The 24,797-nt window shown below is 39.5% G+C and overlaps 1 protein-coding gene and 1 pseudogene across 1 annotated transcript in view; both read left to right on the plus strand.

The window, feature by feature from the left end:
- SNX4 (sorting nexin 4) overlaps positions 1 to 11,272 on the plus strand; it is a 70,846-nt gene extending 59,574 nt beyond the window's left edge. Inside the window, exons 11-14 of the mRNA XM_047876097.1 lie at positions 80 to 179; positions 2,678 to 2,823; positions 4,991 to 5,105; positions 10,089 to 11,272. Of these exons, the coding sequence (XP_047732053.1) occupies positions 80 to 179; positions 2,678 to 2,823; positions 4,991 to 5,105; positions 10,089 to 10,136 (409 nt within the window). The 3' untranslated portion in view covers positions 10,137 to 11,272. The remainder of the gene's footprint in view (positions 1 to 79; positions 180 to 2,677; positions 2,824 to 4,990; positions 5,106 to 10,088) is intronic.
- A 12,362-nt stretch (positions 11,273 to 23,634) lies between these two features.
- LOC125175328 (COX assembly mitochondrial protein homolog) lies at positions 23,635 to 24,065 on the plus strand (annotated as a pseudogene).
- The last annotated feature ends 732 nt before the right edge of the window (positions 24,066 to 24,797 follow it).

Below are 24,797 nucleotides of genomic sequence, written 5' to 3' on the forward strand. Positions count from 1 at the left end.
CCAGGTGCCCCTGAAAAATTTTAGTATGTTAAAAGAGAAGCCATAAAAATTAAGTGGCAGCACTTTTTTTCATCCCTAGGGCTGTATGCAGGAAACATGAACTTATGCAGTATGACTTGGAGATGGCTGCTCAGGACTTAGCATCCAAAAAGCAGCAATGTGAGGAACTGGCAACTGGGGTGAGTGTGTTTCCATTTCAGTCTCTGGTATTAGTGCAGCAGGCCGTATAAGGAATGAGCTGCAGTTGTAATACCCAAGATGCCTGTAGCTTTTATAGGGGAATAATTTATGGGCAACTTTGTAATTCCTTGGTTTGTGATCTTGATATAAAAAGATATAAGCCATTAAAACATCATATTACATAGCAGTGTAAGAAATTCTGCCAACATTGCTCTGTGTAGTGTCTTCTCATTTATATTCAGTACAAGTGAAAAAGCATTATTCTTTGTGATTGAAATAATGACTTTTACAAAGTAAATCATAGGAATTTTAGCTTATTTTGAAAAGCCTTGCCCAGTTTGAATCAGTTCATCTCTCATAAGAAGGAGCTTCTGGTATAGAGAATAGATGTGAAGAAAATTCTGTATCTTATTTTATGAACCTTAGATCATTTTTATAATCGGCTTTCTACTGTCTAGCCATTTTATTGGAATAAATTAGCTGTCGTAGTGAGAGTACACAATCTGGAAATAATGAAAGTGACAGTGCTACCATTTACCAATCACTTCATACTTAACAAGTACTTTGTTATCTCTGAAAAGTCACAGATATATGTTGTAGGAAAAGACCATTTGACTATGAAACATGTATATACTAGGCTTGATTTCTTTCTTTCTTTCTTTCTTTCTTTCTTTCTTTCTACTTATTTATTTATTTTTAATGTTTATTTTTGAGAGAGAGAGAGAGAGAGAGACAGAGCATAAGCAGGGGAGGGGCAGAGAGAGAGAGGGAGACACAGAATCCGAAGAGGCTCCAGGCTCTGAGCTGTCAGCACAGAGCCCAATGCAGGGCTCGAACTCCTGGACTGCGAGATCCTGAACTGAGAGATCCTGACCTGAGCCAAAGTCGTAAGCTCAACCCACTGAGCCACCCAGGCACCCCTAGGCTTGATTTATTTTTAGAACTGAGGGGAAACTCCCAGGCCATTTTCAGGGAGCATGATTCTCTACTCCTACATGTGAAGGGAAAAGTGTTTCCCTTAGTAATCTCCAGAGAGTAAGGAAATGTTAAAGCAGTGATGCTTGAGGCTACCCTCCAAGGGAAGGCATCCTATTTAATTGATAACCAAGTTTCAGTGTGTATTACGCAGATTTTAAATGTTTTTTGTTTTAGTTTGGCCTGTTTCTTTTGTCACCTGTTGGATTTTTTTAATCTATTTTTTATGTCATAGAGAAATGTTTACAAAATGACCTCTAATCTAAAGAAATAACTTGCCTAATGCTTCACATAGAAGTTTTCCATTTGATTAAGAAGTTCAGTTAGAATTTTTTTCTTTTTGACTATTCCATATTATTCCAGTGTTAGGAATCACATTAGGAGCCCCCTGGTTGTAAGACTTATTGGTGCTTCTATACTGAGCTAGGAGGAAATGGCAAAAGTTTTGTTTCCCTTTTTCTAAAATTAAAAAAAAATTTTTTTAAAAATGTTTATTTTTAAGAGAGAGAGACAGAGCGAGCGAGCAGGGAAGGGGCAGAGAGAAGGAGACACAGAATCTGAAGCAAGCTCCAGGCTCTGGGCTGTCGGCACCGTGAGATCATGATCTGAGCCAAAGTCGGACACTTAACCGACTGAGCCACGCAGGTGCCCCTCTGTTTCCCTTTTTTAAAAAAATGTTTAATTGTGATTAAATATACATAACAAAATTTATCATTTTAACCATTGTTTTTTTACCTGTGGCTTATTTTTCTTTAAAAAAAAAATTTTTTACATTTATTTATTTTTGATAGAGACAGAGCACAAGTGGGGGAGGGGCAGAGAGAGACAGAGACACAGAATTCGAAGCAGGCTCCAGGCTCCAAGCTGTCAGCACAGAGCCCGACGCGGGGCTCGAACTCACAAACCGCAAGATCATGACCTGAGCCAAAGTTGGACGCTTAACCGACTGAGCCACCCAGGCGCCCCTTGTTTATTTTTCTTTTTAAAAAATATTTTAATTTTTACTCTTATTTCAAACTCAGAAAACAGTGGAAGAAATTAGTACAGCTATTGAATTTACATTGATATAAATTAAAAGCAGTTTTATGGAAGCATAGGTTAATGAAAGATTATACTAGGGATAATCTTAACCATTTTTAAGTGGTATACAGTTCAGTAGTAGTAAGTACATTCACATTGTTGTGTAACCAACCTCTAGAACTCTCTTCATCTTGCAAAATTGAAACTCTGTATCATTGAACATCAACTATCAATTTCCCTCTCTCCCTCAGCCCCTGAGAGTCACCATTCTACTTTCTGTCTCTATGACTTTGACTACCCTAGATACCTTACATTAAGTAGAATCATGTAGTATTTGTCCTTTCATGACTTGCTTATTTCCACTTAGCATAATGTTCTCAGGTTCATCCATGTTGTAGCATGTGTTGGAATTTCTTTCCTTTCTCAGGCTGAATAATAATATTTCTTTATATGTATATGCCACATTTTGTTCATCCATTCACCTGTTTCTATTTCATTTTAGACTGTGAGAACATTTTCCTTGAAGGGAATGACTACCAAGCTCTTTGGCCAAGAAACTCCAGAGCAAAGAGAAGCCAGAATAAAGGTGCTAGAAGAACAAATAAATGAAGGAGAGCAACAGCTAAAGTCTAAAAATCTGGAAGGCAGGTAAAAATGCTGAGATGTTTAACAAAGCTAGACACGTGTACTACATGGAGGATTGTTGGTTTGTTTGTTTGTTTTATAACATTTCCCATCTTCATTAACATCCCTGAAATATAGTCTGTTCTTCAAGGGCAATTTTTTTTTTAAGATTTTATTTTTAGGGGTGCCTAGGTGGCTCAGTTGGTTGAGCATCTGGCTTTAGCTCAGGTCATGATCACTCCGTGGGTTCGAGCCCTGCATTGGACTCCATGCTGACAGCTCAGCCTGGAGCCTGCTTCAGAATCTGTGTCTCACTCTGTGTTCTACCCCTCCTCTCGCATCCCCCCCCCCCCTTGTGTTCTGTCTTAAAAATAAATAAACGTTCGGGGAGCCTGGGTGGCTCAGTTGGTTGAGTGTCCAACTTCAGCTCAGGTCATGATCTCACAGTTCATGAGTTTGAACCCCATGTCGGGCTCTGTACTGACAGCTCAGGGCCTGGAGCCTGCTTCGGATTCTGTCTCCCTCTCTCTCTGCTCCTTCCCTGCTCACACTCTGTCTCTCTGTTTCAAAAATAAATAAAGATTAAAAATAAATAAACGTTCAAAAAAAATTTTTTTTTTAATTTTTTTTTTCAACGTTTTTATTTATTTTTGGGACAGAGACAGAGCATGAACGGGGGAGGGGCAGAGAGAGAGGGAGACACAGAATCAGAAACAGGCTCCAGGCTCCGAGCCATCAGCCCAGAGCCTGACGCAGGGCTCGAACTCATGGACCGCGAGATCGTGACCTGGCTGAAGTCAGACGCTTAACCGACTGCGCCACCCAGGCGCCCCAACGTTCAAAAAATTTTTTTGAAAAAAGATTTTATTTTTAAGTAATCTCTGGGGCACCTGGGTGGCTCAGTCAATTGAGTGTCTGACTCTTATTTTGGCTCAGGTCCTGATCCCAAGGTCATGGGATTGAGTCCTGCATCGGGCTCCATGCTGAGCCTGGAGCCTGCTTAAGATTTTCTCCCTCTCTCTCTCCCCGCCCCCCCCTCTTTCTTTTACTCTCCCTCTCCCCATATTGCATTCTCTCTCTCTCTCTCAAAAAAAAACCAAAAAAACAAAAACAGTAATCTCTACACCCAACATCAGGCTCAGACTTCCAACCCTGAGATCAAAGTCACAGGCTCCAATGACTGGGCCAACCAGACACCCCTATAACCTTTTCTTCTAACATATAGTGATTGACTTCCTAAGAAATTTGAATGATCAAAAATCATGTTACAGAAACAGTTTTAGTATGGGGGAAAGAGAAAGAAGAATTTCAACTTTATAAAGTTATTTTCCTGCACTTTTCCTGATTTCTGGCCTTTGCACATTCCCTTTGCCCTTTCTTCTCCATCACTTAACAAAAGCCTGATGATTCTTCAGTGCCCAGCTCTTGCGCTTTCTTTGTGAAGCTTACTCCTAGCCTTGCAGGCTGTCATAGCACTTAGCTCATGCCACAATAGCATGGCAGTTTTGTTTTGGGTGTTCAGGAGCCCTTCTAAGTCAATGACTGTGTATGTTTCATCTTTATGTTCCAACACCTTACATTGACTTAGCATGTGATTATTCCATAAATATTTCTAGAAATTCAATTCTCAAAGGTCTTCCGTCACTGACTTATTTTCCTTATTGCTGTCTTTGTCCAATAGTACGTAGATCAAGGCAGACCAAGAGTGTATCATTGGTTTTGAGGTGTTTTTGTTAATTTTTAGAACTGGCACCAAGTAAGTAAAAGTAAACTTTTATGAGTAGAGTTACAAAGGTAAATGCCTCTCAGAATTTTGAAAACTCTAGTTGTCATTTAAAGCAAGTAAATGATGATTGTGATATGGTATATCTTGTCAAAAGAGTGTATGTTTTCCAGTGACTCCAGGAGGGCAACTTCATGTGAAGAGAGCCATTTATAGCTGATTTATAGGAATAATTTGAAGCTGGAATTCTTGGGGCAAAAATATTGATTATTAAAATGAAGAATGTAGGACTGTCTCTGCTTTTTTTCCTAGTATAGTTTTTAGGAAGAAAAAACTGTCATATATACAAAAGTTTTTTTTCATCTATATAGACAAAAACCAATGCAAATGAGAACTGGTTATTAGAATTTATAATATAGTTTACATAATTTGAGTAAGTAATAATGTTGACTACACATTTTATTTCAGAGAATTTGTGAAAAATGCTTGGGCTGATATCGAACGCTTCAAAGAACAAAAGAACCATGATTTAAAGGAAGCTCTCATAAGCTATGCAGTCATGCAGATCAGTATGTGCAAAAAGGTAGGTTTTGGTGTCAGGGAAGATACGGTATATTCAAAAGTGGTTATGAATTTCTTTAAAACTAATTTCTCTTCCTTGGACTAGAAAGCTTATTTTAATTTAATTTAATGTTTTTAATGTTTATTTATTTATTTTGAGAGAGAGAAAGAGAGAGAGAGACAGACAGACAGACAGACAGACAGACAGAGTGCAAGCAGGGAGGCAGAGAGAAAGACACAGAATCTGAAGCAGGCTCTGATCTACCAGCACAGAGGCCGACGCAGGGCTTGAACTCACAAACCATGAGATCATGACCTGAGCCAATGCTGGGTGCTTTAACTGACTGAGCCACCCAGGCGCCCCTATCATTTTCATTTTAAAGCCCATTCTTCTCCCCTTCTCCCCTTCCAGGATATTTTCCAATTTCTTTACTTAATTTTGAAAGAAGTATTTTTTAATAACCAAAATGTCGATTACTGAGTCTTCAGTCACCTAAGGTACCAAATTTCTGTGCTCTATTTATATCCAGTATTTGCAAATATATACCAACAACTTTACTTGGATTATATGGTGTTCTTGGATGTGGTGGTAAAATACTGTTCCTAATAGTGATAGATAGTGCTTTGATTGGAAAATAGCTTAAACATCGAGGAAAATGTGGTCATGACATGGTTTGTTGTCATAGTGAGTCTTCCATGTAGCTGATGTCCATAGTAGAAGATATGAACATGGAAACTTCATTTTGGGGAGTGGTTTTTTTTATTATTTAAAAAATAAATTTTTTTTTTTTTTTACATTTTATTTTTAAGAGAGAGAGAGAGAGAGCACAAGTGGAGGAGAGGCAGAGAGAGAGGGAGACACAGAATCTGAAGCAGGCTCCAGGCTCTGAGCTGTCAGCACAGAGCCCAGTGCAGGGCTCGAACTCACAAACCGTGAGATCATGTGACCTGAGCCGAAGTCAGACGCTCAACCGAATGAGCCACCCAGGGGCCTCAGGGGAGTGTTTTGACAATACCAAAATCTTTCTAAAATGCTGTTGTAAGAACAAAATATGAAACATTCCTTCTTTTTTATAACCCAAGACCTGCCTATGTGTCTATCAGCTACTATCAGTGCTTTACAATTTACCAGCACTTTGCAGTCTACCAAGCGACTTAACATGCACTGTCTCAGTAAATCATGTAAATAGCAAGATGAATTCTCAGTTATGAAGACCTTCTTAGAGGGAAAAACCATGCTCATATAAACAACTTATGCTTTAATTCATCTGAAATGTGTATTTTCTGGCTAGTCACCATCACTTCCCTAGCCCTTTTCACTTGTATCACTAGCAGTAAGCATAGTAAACAAAGATATTTTAAGATGTAAACACCAGACTCTAGCATTAGTCAGGTGGGCTTTTTTTGTATTGGGCAAATTCATATTTATGCCCCAGTTAAAGTGTAAGTTACTCCATGTTATGTCACTTAAGAGAAGTTAAAATCATGACCAAACCATCTGCAAATGCTGACAGTGGAGTATGATTACAGCTTGGTGGTGTTTTATCTATTGTTGTCATTGTGCCACATCCTACTGCTTTACAGGGTGCCTCACATTTAGTCGTCTTTCTAGCCTGCCCTTTTTTAATCTCAGGAGGTCTGAAAGATCAGGTAACACGTTTTTTAGAGTTGGTTTTATTGTGTTTTCATAAAAGACTCATCACTAAGCTCCTTGTGATCTTCTGTTTGCTGCTTTTCCAAAGGAAAATGCAGACTATATAATGGCTCAAAGGACTTTTCTCCCCATTTTACCTAGGGCGGGGTGGTTGAGGGTGCTAGAAATTAATCTCTGAATAAAAAGGATATCTCTGTAGGTGTATTTGGACATACTGTTGGATAGCTTGTATGTCTACTCATGTTTCCTAAGAAAACCATTACGGTAAACAAGAGTTTACTACATGAGGTTTGAAAGATGTGTGTTCACCTTATTTCCCAGGAACAGTACTATAAAGTTTCATCATGTTTTATTTTCTTCCTTAAGTAGAATAATACATTTTTGTATTTGAAAATCTACAGTATTTTTTTTGGAAACTTAAAATTAAGTACGAGAAGTCAAGATTAATACTAGTTTTTTTTTAGATAAATATGATTATCTATATTTTATTTTAGTTGTATATTAACTTTTAAAATATACCATACCGTGTTATAGTGTCAGATATCCAAAGTGGTAATTGAATATAATCAAATGGCTAAATTGAAGTAGTAGTAAACCAAAACAAAATAGTTTTATATAAAAAGTATTAATATTAACATTTAAAAATCAACTTTTCTAAGTATTATTTTGGTTAACCTTTTTTATAGTGAATTTTCTAAGTTGTTGGATCAAGGACTGAGCTTTTACGAAATACTTGATTTGTTTTTTTTAACATTATTTATTTTTGAAATAGAGTGCAAGTGGGAGAGGGGGAGAGGGAGACACAAAATTCTGAGTAGGCTCCAGGCTCTGAGCTGTTAGCACAGAGCTTGACATGGGGCTTAAACCCATGAACCGTGAGATCATGACCTGAGCCTAAATCAGGTGCGTAACTAACTGAGCCATGCAGGCACCCCAATACTTGATTGATTTTTAAGCTACTTTATCTTTCCAAATTAAAAAAAATGATCATATGGAAAAAGATATTCCATGCAAATAGAAGTGGGAAAAAAAGCTAAGGTGCAGTACTTAGACAAAATAGACTTTAAAACAAAGACTGTAACAGTAGACAAAGGGCTTTACATACTGATAAAGGGGCCAATCCAGTAAGAGGATATAACAGTTGTAAATATCTACCCAACACTGGAACGCCTAAATACATAAAGTAAATATTAACAGACATAAATGGAGAAATTGATGGTAATACAATAATTGTAGGGGGTTTCAACACCCCACTGATATCAATGAATAGATCATCAAGGCAGAAAATCAATAAGGAAATAGTATCTTTGAGTGATGCTTTAGCCCACATGGCCTTAACAGATATATATAGAACATTCCATCCAAAAACAACAGAACACACATTCTTTTCAAGTGCACATGGAATATTCTCCAGGATGGATCACATGTTAGGCCACGAAACAAGTCTCAGTAAATTGAAGAAAACTGAAATAATATCATCATCTTTTCTGACCACAATTGCATAAAACCAGGAATCAGTCACAAGAAAAAAACTGGAAAAACACAAACTTGTGGAGGCTAACCAGTATGCTAACCAAACCTTCAATGAGTTAATGGAGAAATCAAAGAGGCAATCAAAAAATACAAATGTGGGGCGCCTGGGTGGCGCAGTCGGTTGAGCGTCCGACTTCAGCCAGGTCACGATCTCGCGGTCCGTGGGTTCAAGCCCCGCGTCAGGCTCTGGGCTGATGGCTCAGAGCCTGGAGCCTGTTTCCGATTCTGTGTCTCCCTCTCTCTCTCTCTGCCCCTCCCCTGTTCATGCTCTGTCTCTCTCTGTCCCAAAAATAAATAAACGTTGAAAAAAAAAATTAAAAAAAATACAAATGAAAATGAAAACACAATGGTTCAAAATCTTTGGGATGCAGCAAAAGCCGTTCAAAGAAGGAATTTATAGCAATACAAGAAACAAGAAACATCTCGGGGCGCCTGGGTGGCTTAGTCAGTTGAGTATCTGACTCTTGATTTTGGCTCAAGTCATGATCTTGCAGTTCATGAGTTTGAGCTCTGCATTGGGCTCTGTGCTGACAGTGCGGAGCCTGCCTTGGGATTCTCCGTCTCTCCCTCTTTCTGTCCACCGCCCCCCCCCCCCCCCCCCCGCCGCCCGCCCTGCGCCAAATAAATAAATAAACATACAGAAAAAAGAAGAAGAAAAGTCTCAAACAATGTAACCTACACCTAAAGGGTTTACAGAAAGAACAAAGCCAAGGTTAGTAGAAGGAAGGAAATGATAAAGGTCAGAGCAGAAAAACTATCATAAAAGTAACATACTCTCATTGCAAAAATTTTAAAAATCCAGAAGCATATTAAGTAAAAATTCTCTCCCTCCTCCCCCAAATCCCTTTTTAGAAACTTACCACTGTTACAGACTTCGGGTGTATCCTTCCAGACATTCTTACACATTTACAATCATTAAGAAAATATACACTTTCCTTTTCCCTACACAAATGGGATTGCATTGTATGTGCTAGTGTGTAGTTTTTGTTTGCTCATTTGATGTCTCATAGATCTCTTACTGTGATAGTCCATATCTTATCCTTTCTAACAACCAGTACTCTATTAGATACTGCTTTATCCAGCCAAAGATATTTAAGATTTGAAGATATTTATCAAAGCTTCGAATATTGATAGATATTGGCATACTTAAATATTAAAGACAATACTGCTTCTTCATAAAATATGTGTCTTGTTTGTTGAAAAAATACCTTTGTTTCTACCACTTCCTTAGATTTTACTGCTATATTTTTATATACCTGCATTTTTGTTTAAGCATATTAGGTATATTATATTACCTTTGTGCTAAATAGCCTGCCAGAACACTAAGAAGGATTTGATAATTCAGCATATTATTGGTTTTTATCAAAACATGTGTTGTTAGACTAATAATTTAATAATCCATTAATTTTTAAATAATCAATTTTTATTTAATTGTTAAACTAATAAGGTATTTTTCTTTTGTTTTAAGTATTACATAGAACAATTTCCTGAAAACTTGTTTGGTTTACAAATAGAAATAATGCAAACGTGATATGAATAAATAAGTTTGTTATGAGCCTTGAAAACTCAGTTTTCCAAAAAGTTGTAGTAGCTCTTTCCCCATCTTGAAGATAGGCTATACAAGCGATTCTCTTTTTTCAGAAGCATTAGACATTCACTTATATTAGTCATTGCTAGAAATAGTGTCATATTTGCTGGACTTGACAGTTATTCCAAAAGGTGAAAGTAGCATACCAGTAAGCCAAACAATTGGATTTTCAGAATCCTTCCAAGATTACATTTTAAAGTTTTTTTCTTTCTTGTTTTTGTTTTTAATAGGGAATTCAAGTTTGGACCAATGCTAAGGAATGCTTTAGCAAGATGTAATCCTGTGAAATGAATTTCTCTTCAATCAAAGTGCCCCAGAACAGAAGCACAAGTAAATAAAAAAAAAATAAAGTTGCTATCCAGTATACACAAAAATATATATAAGTTGAGTAAATTCAACTTTCTTTAATTTGATTGTAGTTGTGTTAATATAGCACAAAAAGGATGTATTTTAATGAATATTAAATATTATAATTTGAGGTTTTGGGGACTGGTGCTGATTCCAAAATGTTAATTTGATAATATATACCAGTATATTGTTTGTCAGGCTTCTGAACCAGTGACTGAATGAAAGATGTTAGATAATATGTTTGTTTCAATGCCAGTTGTTTCAGATCTGTTTCTGTAGGGAATTTTTCCCCAAGATTGCATTCCTGTCTTTACTTAGTAAGACCCACTAATCTGTTATAGGGGGTTATTTTTTCTTGCCTTATAGTTGAGCTGTTTGGTTTGACAAAGCTCAGCAGAAACTTAGTGTGATCTCTAAGGTTTTCTCTCACATTCATTGATGCCCCCTATAACATTTGCATACACTAGAAAATGCCTTCAATTTGTGTTTTACCAGAATTTTGATACTGGTCAGAAATTTTATACTGCCAACAAAGAAGACTCAACTTCTCAGATATATAGTGGAACCCATTGTTATGATCCAGGAATTGCTATATAGAAAGTTTTAATTGAATATGTTACATGTAAGCACTAAATTCTTCTCAAATAATTCTTAACCTCAGTGATGAGCCTAAATTTACTATGCTTGGCTCTCTACACATGGCATTTCAGGGTACAAGATGTAGCATTTCATTGTATAAGATACATGTAGTGAACGTATGTGTTAGTATCTTCATTATTAACATCCTTCTTCTCTATTGCTTGGCTGTAATTTTTGTAAAGATAAATTATATTGTTTGTATGGTGTGTGTGTGTGTGCGCGTGTGTGGTATATGTTCAGAAGCCAAGTACCCTCATTTTGCTAGCTTTGCAGTATTTTAAATGTGTTCTCATTATTACTAATTAATGTAAAAAAAAAAAAAATCCCCAGTACTGTTCAGCATTTGACTTTTTTACATGTTTAAAATGTTGCTGGATTTTTGTGCTGTTTGCCAGACTTACAATAAATAAATGAAGTATTGTGCTGATTTTCATATTTTTGTTATTTTAACAAGGTGGTTTATACATATTAGTATCTGATGCCCTGTGAGAAAATAATAATAATACATGCCATATTATGTTTTGAAGTATTTAATTGTGTAAATTTATATTAGGCCAGAATTTGGATTTAAAAAAAATAAGATGCTGAAATGAGATATAACTTTTAAATTTTTACTTTTTTTTTTAAAGATAAAATTGTCAGAAACAAAAGTCGTTTGTATACTCACCTCATTCCATTGAATTGTATCATCTCTTGACTCATGAAATAAAACAGCTTTTCATTTATCACTTAAAAATCAAAAGTCTTCTCTCCAAAACTAACCTTAAATTAAATGTAAAATGTATTAGATTTTTCCCTACTAGCTGACTTAGTTTGAGAAGGCCATTATTACCTTTTTTTTTTTTAATATTTATTTTTTAAGGTTATTTATTTTGAGAGAGAGAGTGCAAACCAGGAAGAGGCAGAGAGAGAATCTCAAGCTGGCTCTGTGCTGAGAGCACAGAGTCCCACATGGAGCTCAGTCTCATGAACTGTGAGACCATGACCTGAACTGAAATCAAGAGTCGGACACTTAACCAACTGAGCCACCCAGGTTCCCTGTTACCTATGTTTTAAGAGATGAATTTAGGAAAAATATTTTTCTAAAATATGCAGATATTCACTTGGTTGTGTGTATGTTTAGGAATATCTTGATTTGGGTTGACTTTTTAAAAAGTTTAATTTGATAGCACAAATCATCCCTTAAAAAAAAACAAAAACCTCTTAAACTTTTTTTTTTTTTTTTTTTTTTTAAGTAGACTGCATGCCCAACACGGGGCTTGAACTCACAACCCTGAGTTGCATGCTCTACCAACTAAGCCAGCCAGGCACCCCACCCCACCCCCCCAAAATAAAACTCTTTAAAGGAATTTTGTGATGGAAATTATTTTTTGTACGATCTACAATAAGTATAAAGAAAGTAATCTGTGCAATAACCCTTTTCACTATTTAAAAATCAGAACTCTAAGATGAATTATTAAGGAGAGATGAAGTTTAAATTTTCAAAGCTAAATATAAAAATATAAGCAATGACTGAAGAAAAATGACTCATTACATTAATGTAAATAGTAATAGAGGAAGATTTCATCTTGACAGTGTACTAGTGATGCAGTTGATATAGTCAAAGCATTAAAATCAACTGAAGTCATACTTAACCTTCATTTACATCCAAAACTTAAGTATGTCTGAATGAGTCACTGGTAATTACAACATAGCATCCAAAACAGGAACTGCGGGTTCTTAAAATTCAAGCATCTTTAGAATAAACACACCCAGCTTGAAATGGAATGAAAAACCAAGAGTTATATAACAGGAATGCTAGGCTTTTTATATCTTTATAATCATTCTTTAGATTTATATTCATACTCTCCCCCTGGGTAGAATTTACTGATTCTCATAAAAAGTTTTACGTAAAAAAAAGATTTAAGAATTTCTTTCAAGGGTGAGTAACCCAGAGAGGTCAAATCAGTAGAATTATATTTGCTTCCTAAATTATATAGCTTTTAATACTTAAAGGAAGGAATAAGCTGTTGAAAAAGATGAGCACATTAAATCCAAAATAAGTAGAAGAAAGGAAGCACAAAATTAATGATATTAAAAATAAAGTTACAAAGCCAAAAGTTGGTTCTTTGAAAAGATTAACAAAATTAAAGCTCTAGGAAACCTAGATGAGAAAAGAAAAAGCACAAATTCTTATCAGGAATGAGATGGGGGATGTTATTATAGATCTTACAGAAATTAAAAGGATAATAAGGAATATAATGGGCAACTTTTTTTTTTTAATTATGGGCAACTTTAAACCAATAAATTAGATGAAGTCAACAAATTCCTTAAAAAATACAGCTTGCTAAAACTGATACAAGATGAAATAGAAAATCTGAGTAGCCTTATACCAAATAAATTTATTATCAAAAATATTCCTACAGAAGAAAACTCCAGATCCATGTGGCTTTATTGATGAGTTTTCTCAAACACTTAAAGAAGAAAAAGGTTTCATTCTACATAAACTTTCAGAAAATAGGGAAAAGGGAATACTTGCTTCCCATTTTTTTTAAATGAGGGGCACCTAGGTGGCTTAGTCGGTTAACTTCAGCTCAGGTCATGATCTCACAGCTTGTGAGTTCAAGCCCTGCGTTGAGCTCTGGGCTGACAGCTCAGAGCCTGGAGCCTGCTTCGGATTCTCTGTCTCCTTTTATCTCTCTCTGCCCCTCCCCAACTCGTGCTCGCTCTCTTTCTCAAAAATAAATAAACATTAAAAAAAAATTTTAATGAGAAAAGCATTATTACCACAGTACCAAAACCGGCCAAAGATACCTGGAGAAAAAGTGATATATCAATATACGTCATAAACATAGATGCAGAAATTGCTAAACTAGTAGCTAATTTGACACAGCAATATGTAAAGAGCATAATATGTTATGATCAAGTAGAGTTTATCTCAGAATGCAAGGTTGGTTTAACATTAAAAGTTAATTACTGTAATCCATCATATTAACAGAATAAATAAAGACCATTTTCATACATGTAGAAAAAGCATTCGGCAAGATTCAACACTGATTTATTATTTAAAACTCTCAGCAAACTAAGTGCTCTCTTTGGCAGCACGTATACTAAAACTCTCAGCAAACTAGGAAAAGAAGGAAACTTAATTTGATAAAGGGCATCTGTGGAAACCTACAGCTAACATACCTAATGTTGGAAAAGTTAAGCCCATCACTGGACAACTGCCTGTCAGACAATATATGTTCCCATTTCTCCCCCTTCTACCTTTGCTGAGGTTCCTCCAGTTTTTACCCCAACCTTTCTGCAACTATCACCATCCCCTGTTGCTTCCTGTGCTCATTGCCGAAGTCTTTCTCAGTATTTGAACTGTGAAGCAGATGAATGTCCCATCTGTGAAGCTCAGAGAGTATGTTCGCCAGGTAAGCAGTCCCAAGGTCAGAAGGTTTGGGGAATCTATTGATTCAGCAGATAATTATAAAATCCATCCCCAGATGAAGGTGAAACTAGTTGATTCAGCAGCAAAGAGCCCAAATGAATAAAATATTCCTTTCATGTACTTATGTGATAGAAACACCATTCAGCAGAAGACAAGGAGAAATTCCTAAATATTCAGTGCTAAAGCCTTCATTTTAGAGGATATAGCTTCAATTGCATCAAATCAGAGCTATCAGAGCTGAAACAGGCACAGTGCAGTGATGTGGCTTACCCAAGATCCCACAGCTAGTAACTGGTAGAGGCAGAGTTTGACCTCACGTAGCATGCATCCAGAGCCTGGTACTTGTTGAGGCTTTTCCCTTTTGGAGGAGTAGGGGACTTTAGATGTCAACATACCTGGAAGAGAACCTTTGGGACAGACCCATGAGGGTGGGGGAGGGGTGGAAAAGGTAACTTTCATGATGCTCAAACTGCGAGATACTTGACAAGAAAATGTCTTGGGTAACTACTGGGAATGGGAGAGGAAGAGAGAACAGAATGAGGCGGGCTGTGGGGGAAATACTAGACTAGTTCTCCAACTTGAATGTGTTTGTGAATCACTTGGGAATCTAGTTAAAACACAGGCTCTGTTTCAGTAGTTTGGAGTGGAGCCTCACTGCATTTCTAACAAGCTCCCAGATAATGTCAGCGCTACAGGTCAGACTGAGTAGTGAGTGTTAAAGAATATATACATAAGTATAAAATATGAATCATAACTAGCTTTTAAGCTAATGGCCTGGCCAAACCAAGGGTCATTTATTTACAGTTATTTAGCAAATACAAAAATTTATACAAAAGTTGTACAAAAAATTAGGCAATACCAGTTTCTTCAGTTCCAAGTTTACAAGTTGATATCAGAAGCTAAATTTAAAACATGTGAAGCCTTAATAAAGATGAGTAGATGGGTAATGATCAAAAATTAAGACTGAAACAATAACATGGTAATAACAATAGTATTAATGAGGGTGAGAGACTTCTTGTTAAATACAGTCATTTAGACATGGGTCTATCTTTGTGCCTTTAAAAAATTCCTCTAAAATGACAATAAGGAGGTGTTTTTGTTTTTGTTTTTGTCTGTAAAGTACCATTCAGGACAAAGAGAACGGAAGAAAATAACAACTGTGTACAATAAGTGTTCACAAAATTTTGGAAGATAAAAAGATGGAGGAGGTGCTAATTGACTTAAAAAAAATGGTGGCTGCTGAAACTTACATGCCAGTGGCTGGGACTACTAATAAGAAGCAAACTAATTGACACAGTCGAATCCCAGAAAGACTCAGGAATTAGATGAAACAGGCATACTGGTAAGAAGGAATAGGTGTGAGGTTAAAAAGGGTGGGGAAAGGATTGGTTGAAAGTCTGTACCAGGAAGAATTAGATTATATGCGGAATCTAAAAAACAAAGCAAACAAAAAATAGAAACAGACCCATATATACAGTGAACTGATTGATGGTTGTCAGAGGGGAGACAAGTGGGGTGATGGGCAAGATGGGTGAAGGCGAATGGGAGATACAGGCTTCCAGTTATGGAAAAAATAAGTCATAAATAGTAACAGGAAAACAGTTAATATACAAAGAATTGCCCTCACAATAGCATCAGGCTTCTCTGTAAAGCAAAATTTGTTAGATGCCAGAAAAAAATAGAGTGATGAATTCAGAATTCTGAAGAAAAATGATAGCCAATTGGATGGCCAAACTATCAATCATGTGTGAAGCAGAACAAAGACATTTTTGAATATGCAGTCTCAAAAAATTACTTTCCTGGGACGCCTGGGTGGCTCAGTTGGCTGAGTGTCCGACTTCGGCTACGGTCATGATCTCATGGTCTGTGAGTTTGAGCTCTGAGTCGGGCTGGTGCTAACAGCTCAAAGCCTGCAGCCTGCTTTGGATTCTGTGTCTCCCTCTCTGCCCCTCCCTCCATTCGTGCTCTGTCTCTTTCTCTTTCTCAAAAATGAATAAACATTAAAAATAATAAAAAAATTCCCTTCCTATGCACCCTTTCTCAAGAAGCTATTAGAAGATGTGCTTCCCCAAAACAGGAGCATAGACCAAAAATCAGGAAGCCATGAGATACAGAAAACAGGAGATCCAACATAAAAGAGAGATGAAAGGTATGCCCAGTGTATGATGAAAAGTAATCCTGGGAAGGCACTGTCCAGAGTGGAGTCAAAGTCGGGGGCTCCCGGGGGAAGATCACCTGGAAAAAAGTCAGAATTGTAGGCTTAGGTAAAGAGTTGACAAATGTAGAATATTGTATTTGGAGGCTGTTTGAGTGGGACGATGTAGCCGTAGATAGAAAAGTAAGCAATAGGGGCTCCTGGGTGGCTTAGTCGGTTGAGCGTCCGACTTTGGCTCAGGTCACGATCTCACGTTCCGTGAGTTCGAGCCCTGTGTCGGGCTCTGTGCTGACAGCTCGGAGCCTGGAGCCTGCTTCAGATTCTGTGTCTCCCCCTCTCTCTGCCCCTCCCCTGCTCATGCTCTGTCTCTCTCTGTCTCAAAAATAAATTTAAAAAAAGAAAAATTTTTAAAAAAAGTAAGCAATAAAAACACAAGGCTATTATAATATTCAAGAGAAAAGGAACTGTTTTACACAAAAAGAATTATAATCAGAATTTACTACATGGCTCTGCAGTTAAAAATATTTACATAACTATAATAATGGAAACATAACAATCACCTCATCCAAACGCGATAACAACTAGTAGAGGGCTGGTCAGGGAGGCCCCTGGGTGGCTCAGTTGGTTGAGCCTCCGACTTTGGCTCAGGTCATGACTTTGTGGTCGTGGGTTCAAGCCCTGCATTGGGTTCTGTGCTGACAGCTCAGAGCCTGGAGCCTGCTTCAGATTCTGTCTGTCTCTCTGCCCCTACCCTGCTGGTGCTCTCTCTCTCCCAAAAATGAATAAACATTTAAAAATTTTAATTAAACAAAATTCCAAATAGTGCTGTAGGCATGAAAAGTTGTGTCCTTCCTCTCTCATTTCCCATCCCTCTGTCTCCCTGTTTTTCTCCACAGGGGTAACCACTGCTGTGGAAACGAGAGCCTACTGTACGTATTTAACATCTTGACGACTGTTCCATGTGAATACATATGCCTCCACCTCTTTTTTGACCATATGGTATCCATAGAGACCATAATTTATGGTTTGAAGGATCCTTCTAAAAGGTTAGCACCCAGAAGTAAGTATGACCCTCCAGAGGTCAGCCCAACGTGAGCAGGGCACAGGAAGACTGCTCAGGGCTGGTGATTAGGCATCACTCACTTCATGTCAGAAAGCTAAAGACCACTGTGTGAATCGGGGATCTTCACTGCTTCCCTTATACCTCAAAATTCTCCAGAGCCAAATAATTTGCCTTTGCTACACACACACACACACACACACACACACACATGCACGCGCGCGCGCACACACACACATACACACACACGAAGAGAGAAATCAGTGTTCTCTAGATCTGTATCTGTAGGTAGATTTATAGATATAGACACACACACACACACACACACACACACACACACACACGGAAGATTGGCTTCTCACTGGGGCTTATTAGCATATCAAAATGTTGACCCAACCTGAGGGAAACAAACACTCTTGTGTTGATTAAGGAGGTGACTGAAGAACTCCCCTATTTCTTCCTGTCCCTGTGGCAGCCTCTTGTGACGTCTCATTCCTATTGCATATCCCACCTCTGTTTCCTTCCACCTCAGAGCAGCCCTGGAAAATCAATGGAAGGGACTATATCCTCTGATTAAGAACTTGCTTGCTTGACCCTTAACCTAGACTCAGCTCTTTCTGTGATTGGATCCCAGAATCTTAAGTTAGAAATGAGCTTAGAGATGATTTCTTCTATTTTAAAAATGAGGAAACAGGACCAGAGAGGGGAAGTGACTTGCTCACAGTAACACAGCAAGTAAGTTCAGATAGCTGACTTCTGGACAGAGTCCTTCCTTTGAGTATTTTCTTTCCATATTTGTCTCCTGATCTAACGGGGCTGTGTGGCTTGCCGAAGCCTCTCTGGCTATCACATTTCATCACATAGTCAATGGCCAGAGGGTGGGTGGGGGACTGAAAAAGGGAGAAAATGAGCCCTTACACCAGTGGTTTTGGTGGGGAGCACAGGAAAGCATTTGGCTGAAATGAAGGTTTGGGATAGACTGCATTTCAGCCATCCAGGGACTTTGGACAGTTACTGTTGCAAACACTCTAGAGTTCCCTCCTGAACATGAGCCTGTGTATGTGACACCTTGGTGCAGGAAGCCAATGATACCCGTGTTTAACAGGTGACCTGAGCCCCAGGGAACTATATGTGAGCTGGATCACACAGCATGGCCTAGACCAGGCCTGGGAGTCCTGGATCCCACTTTGCTTGGCCCAACCTCTAGAGAGGTCCTCAAAGGCTTTTGAGGGGTACCCATAGAGGATGGGCAGAGGGTTTCTTTAGTTGTTGGCAGAGCCTCAGGAGTCCTGTGACCTTCCCACCTGCTGTGAGTCACCAAGCCTGTCTGACACTTGAGCTCCCGGTGGCTTCTTTTCGGGCCCAGCTCATGTTCCTCTCTGGGGGACATGCCCCAGCTTGGAGGTAACTGAAGACCCCTTTCTCCTATTAGAGATGGAAACTGAACCATAGCTTTTGGTGGGGCCCCTGGATATTCATGACAGGGTCACTACTTGGAAGCAGGCTAAGAGAACATGGTATTATGGAGAGCAAGGGATGCTTCTTGCAGTTCTCTAAAGTCAATTGTGTTTGTGTGCCTCAGAGCCCTTGGACCTGCTGCTTCTCCTGCCTGAGGTGGGCTCAGCTCCCAGCCCCATCTCCTTTATCTGGAGAACCATCCTCACAGACTCACTCATCTTAGCCACAATCTCCTCTGGGAGATCTTCTCTCTGAGCTTCTAACCAAAAAGCCTCTGGCTCCTAAAATTCCCCATTCCTCCCCTGTCTTAGAATTTAGCATCAGGTACTGAAATTACTAGTTTCAATATGTGTGTGGCCAAGTTCTATAAATGACCCACGTGTGTTTGAAAAGAATACATCTTGTTTAGCTATAGTGTGCAGTGTGCCATGCAGGGCCATTATATTAAGCTTCTAAATTGTGGGGTTCAAGCCTTTTTTTCCTTAATTTTGTTTTTGTCTGCTTGATCTATCAATTATGGAGAAAGGTGTATTAAAATCTCCTACTTCCATGTAGGACTTGGCAATTTATCCTTATAATTTTGTCAGTTTATGTATGATACAAGTTGAAATCTTTTATTAGATGTATGCAGTCTTTTAATTTTTATATCTCTTAAAGATTTAAAAATATTTTAGAGAGAGAAAGCATGAGTAGGGGATGGGGGCAGAGGGAGAGAGAGAGAATCTTCAGCAGGCTCCACACTCAGCACAGAGCCCAACACAGGGCTTGATCCCACAACCTTGGGATCATGACCTGAGCCAAAATCAAGAGTCAGACGCTCAACTGACTGAGCCCCCCGGGGGACCCAATTTTTATATCTTAATTGAAACCTTTATCAATATGTTATGATGCTCTGTCTTTAATTATATCCTGACTTGCCCCCCCCCCCCCACCACCACACTTATGTAACGAGCATTTTTCCTTTGGAAACTTAAGGACACCTATAGGTGCTACATATGGATAAACTATAATTTAATGAACTTGTCCTCTATTATTAGATATTTACTGTTTCCAATTTTTCACTTTTATAAATCACACTGTAGTTAGCATCTTCATATACAATTATTTCAGATTATTTCCTCTATTCCTCTATTCCTAGTAGTGGAATTACAAAGTCATGGTGTATGAACATTTTAATGGCTTGTCATGTATGTTGTTTCTTCATAGCTGTTGGCCAAATTAGAATTTTCAACGCAAAGTCACCCAGTTGGCTCTCGTTGAACTATCTTTTCCTAAAATCCCTCAGTGTTTTTGGCTTCGTCTTTTTTGTCAATCAGGCATCCCCTATATTTGTGCACTTGGCAGGCAATATATGTAATTGAGAACTTAAAATATCTCTGCTAAACATCGCCTGTTAGATTTGGCCCATCCCCTCCAACTTGCCAGTATCTCTTAGCCTCTGATTTGGCACTGACTGCCACCGACGTGGGGTCCATGTCTTCTGTAGCTTCACTCAAGTCCGGATGGAAGTGATGAAAACAGAACCCTATAAGGATATCGAGTTCTTTTCCAATAAGACTAATAGTTACAGTTTATTAAAGATTTACTAGGCACTAGGCACTACACATGCGTTAACTCATTGGATCATCACAACCACCTCCCCCCCCCCACCACATAGTAGGTATTATGGTCACCATTTTAAGATGTGGACACTGAAATTCAGAGAGAAGAACTCTAACTGGTCACCCTGCTCTAAGCTAGTGGAGCCAGGATACCCACCCTGAACTCGGGTTCTGGCCTGCGACCAAACCGCCACAGCCCTCCTCTAGAGGAATCTACCACCAGGTGGCAGTATAGCCAACGAACTCAGGAACTTCACTTGAGAGCTGAAATTAGCCACAAAACTGCATTTTTTCCCCATAAAAGCAGCACTGACTCTTATTGACATGCCTAAAACTAGATTATTCAATAAAATAAACATTAACCCAGCAGGCACATTCCTCGGGGTAAAAAGATAATAAAATAAACAGACCTTTGAACTTGGACCTTTCTAGCCTAGATTTCATCAATATAATTCCTTGGGGGAAAAGGTCTGTTCCTAACTCATCTGCACTTGAATGATTCTCTCTGATTTGCTGCCCACTCCATGCTGCCTTTACCCCCTCCCCCCGCCCGCAGTAGTGCAGCCCCGCAGTAATCGCGGCTACAGGACAGTCCTCCATTGGGAGAGCCTATCAGAATCTGGCTTAGAGAGGAGGCGTTCTCGTCCGAGCCCTCCAGGGGGTTCAGATAGTCCCGGTTTGGGGGAAAATCCCCGACTCAGAAGGGCGTGCCTCTTTCTGATCTAAGAGTCCACAAACCCCTCGCATTTCTTCCATCCTCCAGTCACAGTCTGAGATGTTCTGCGTCCTTAAAAAAGTAATTAAATAAATATTATTTTTTCTTTTTACAGTTCTTGAACCAGCGTGAGGGTTTTTGCTCTCTGATTTCCCCCTCTTGATCAACAGCATATTTGAACACAAACACATGCTCATTTTGTCGAACTGTACTATATTTCAACAGAAATAGAACATAAATAGGATGTTGTTAACATTCCACTACACACTGGTTCTGCCTGGATGGTCCCGGGTTGAGCTCAAAGCCGCTCCCAGTGGAGTCCTTGGCTGTGAGCTGACGACCTCCTAGGGCTTGGGGAGGGTCTCTCTGCATCACCCCAGGCTGTACTGGAGTTAGGGACCTCCGGGAAGGGGTGGGAAGCTGGGGGGTGGGTGAACTAGGAAAAGCTGGGGTGGGGGGAGGGAGGGCGGTTTGGGGGCCCTAGGCTGCAATCCAAGGGTTCTGAAGTGGAGTTTCAGGCCTGGTTTGACTCCTGGCTCCACCTTTAACAAGTTCTGTGATTTCTGGTAATTTATCTAAGTTTGCTGAACCTCAGTTTCTCGGTGCAAAGTGTCGGTACATATAGCACCTACTGTGCCGAAATGTTGTATTAGATAAAGTAATGCACATCAAGTGCTTAGCACAGTGCCCAGCTCGTGTTGTCCTAAGTGCTCAGTAATGTTGGCTATTGTTTGGTTTAAGTAAAGAATCAGAGACAGCTCATGAAATCATGGACCACTACTGCTCATGGGCCCACAGACACCATCATAGTTTGTGCTATGGTCTGAATGTTTGTGTCCCCCCAAATTTATATGTTGAAGTACTAATGCCCAGTGGGATGGTATTAGGAGGTGAGGCCTTTGGTCCTGAGGGTGGAGCCCTCATGAATGGGATTAGTGCTCCTATAAAAGACCCCACAGAGCTTCCTCCCCTGCTCTGCCAGGCAAGCACACAGTGAGAAGCTGGTAGTCTGCTACCCTGAAGGAAGAGGATCTTCGCCAGAATCCAACCATTCTGGCCCCCAGAGCTGTAAGAAATAAATTTCTGTTGTTTATAAGCCACCTAGTCTGTGGTATTTGTTATAACAGCTTGAAAGGAGTAGGAGAGTCTAATTTTCTTAAATAACTAGGTGTCTTGCTTTATCAGCTTGAATGAAAATAAGGAGCTATTTTTTAAGGTCTGAGTAAGTGATTCCAAGCAGCCACCATACTACTAACTAATGATGTTTTCCTATTATTTGTCAAATATACTTCAAAATTTTTTTAATGTTTATTTGTTTTTGGGAGAGAGAGAGAGACAGATCATGAGCAGGGGAGGGTCAGAGAGAGAGGGAGACTCAGAATATGAAGCAGGCTTCAAGCTGTCAGCACAGAGCCCAACGTGGGGCTTGAACCCATGAACCACGAGATCCATGACCTGAGCCGAAGTCGATGCTTAACTGACTGAGCCACCCAGGCGCCCCTGTCAAATATACCCAGTCAAATATACTTCAATAAAGCTTTTTAAAAATTGTTTAAATTTAGTTTTTGACTTTTAAAATTTATTATTTTTTAAAGAGAGAGCACAAGAAGGGGAGGGGCAGAGAGAGAGAGGGAGAGAGAGAATCCCAAGCAGGCTCCACACTCAGCACAGAGCCTGACGCGGGGCTCAAACTCACGAACCGTGAGTGGCCTGGGCTGAAACCAAGAGTTGGATGCTTAACCAACTGAGCTACCCCCAGGTACCCCCTTCAATAAAGCTTTTAAAAAATAAATTTTTAAGTTAAAAATTTTTAAAAAGCATCCAACCGATAATCAATCTAGAGACCCCTGGGTGCTTCCTAGTCACGGTCACTTTACCTCTGAGAAGATACAAATAGGTCAAAAGGGCCCTTCTTCATGTGGCTGCTGCTGAGAAAGCAGGTACCTAGCAGTGCAAGGCCATGTCCACTCAGGAAGCTCCTGGGCCTCTGAGGCCTGCCTCCCATGCTGCAGTTGTGACTCAGGGCTCAGGACTGGGTTGAAGATTCCTCTCTCTGTAGGGTTATGGTCAGCCTCCGGCCAGCCTGGGCTCCCATGGAGATGGTGTTTTAGAGACTGAGCTCTTTGAACTTATCCACGTACAGACTCTCTTCAGCCTGTGCTAGTTTCCCCCATAGCTCATGAAGAGCAGCTCACCTTGAAGCTGGAGGCTGGGGCTCACTGCACTTGCTAGCAAAAAAAAAAAAAAAAAAAAAAGCCCAGTGATGCTATGAACCTTCCTTCCGCTCGTAGCCAGGATCAACTTGCCCTCATCATCAGAGCTGCTCCCTGTCCTCCCAACACCGGGAGCGGCCGCGGGCTGCTTTCCTCTCCTCCAGCCGCGATGGCGCTCGACCCCGCAGCATCTCAGACATGTCGAAAAGGATGTTTTGATCCCTAAAATAATGAGAGAAAAAGCCCGAGAGAGATGTTCCGAACAAGTTCAAGATTTTACCAAATGTTGCAAGGACTCTGGAATCCTTATGGTAGTAAAATGCCGAAAAGAAAATTCTGCATTGAAAGAATGTCTAACTGCTCATTATAATGATCCAGCCTTTTATGAAGAATGCAAAATGGAATACCTGAAGGAAAGGGAAGAATTCAGAAAAACTGGAATTCCTACCAAGAAAAGGCTACAGAAGCTTCCCACAAGCATGTAGGCAAATATTCAGCGATACTCAAGAGCTCTGATATTCATGGAAATCATTATCCCCTGAAATACTGGACTCAAGGAAGTGTTTGCTTTATCCTAAATGATGGAAATATTATCTGAAATAAAGATTTAAAAAAAAAAAAAAAAAAAAAAGTCTGACCCTAAAAAAAAAAGTTTTAGGGATCAGACCCAAGTCTGATCCCTAAAACTCCAGAGGAAGTCCTTTCTCTCCCAGTCCCTAGGGCCACCATCATTCCTGCCCATTTCCTTCAGGAGAAACTAGCATCCTGCTGCCCCTGTGTTTTGATGAGGAAACTGAAGCCTGAGAGAGGGGAGTGGCCCAGGACACGCAGCTGGTCAGTGGGCTCAGCCCACGTGTCCTGACGCCCAGCTTAGAACCCTTTCCCCAAACTATAATGGGCCTAGGTTAGAATGGTGAAATTGGGAGGAAGAGAGAAGGGTCAGGGGTCAGGGGTCAGGAGCAGGTTAGTTAAGTCAGTACTGCAGAGTGTTGTGCGGGCAGTTGAGTTTGCAGTTGGTGGGGTGGAAGTGACGAGGGGCCTGCTGGATGCTGGTTTTCATTTTTAGTAGGAACTTCCCTCAAGAGTTCCTCAAGAGTTGTGCAATTAGGTGCTTAATGAATCAGAAACACTTTTTTGAGGATTAGAAGGAAATACCCGGCACTGGTTTATGGGCTGTAGGGCTGTTTAAAAACCAAAACCAAAACCATGAAGTCTGGGGACTGTGAATTCCACTCATTTGCATATGAGCTGCCATTAACTTGTAGATTGAATTTGGGGCCCTAACAAGGCGCACATAAAATTAAATTAACTAATTAGTGCAAATGTCTACAA

Source organism: Prionailurus viverrinus, chromosome C2, assembly GCF_022837055.1.
Source record: "Prionailurus viverrinus isolate Anna chromosome C2, UM_Priviv_1.0, whole genome shotgun sequence".
Classification (NCBI taxonomy): domain Eukaryota; kingdom Metazoa; phylum Chordata; class Mammalia; order Carnivora; family Felidae; genus Prionailurus; species Prionailurus viverrinus.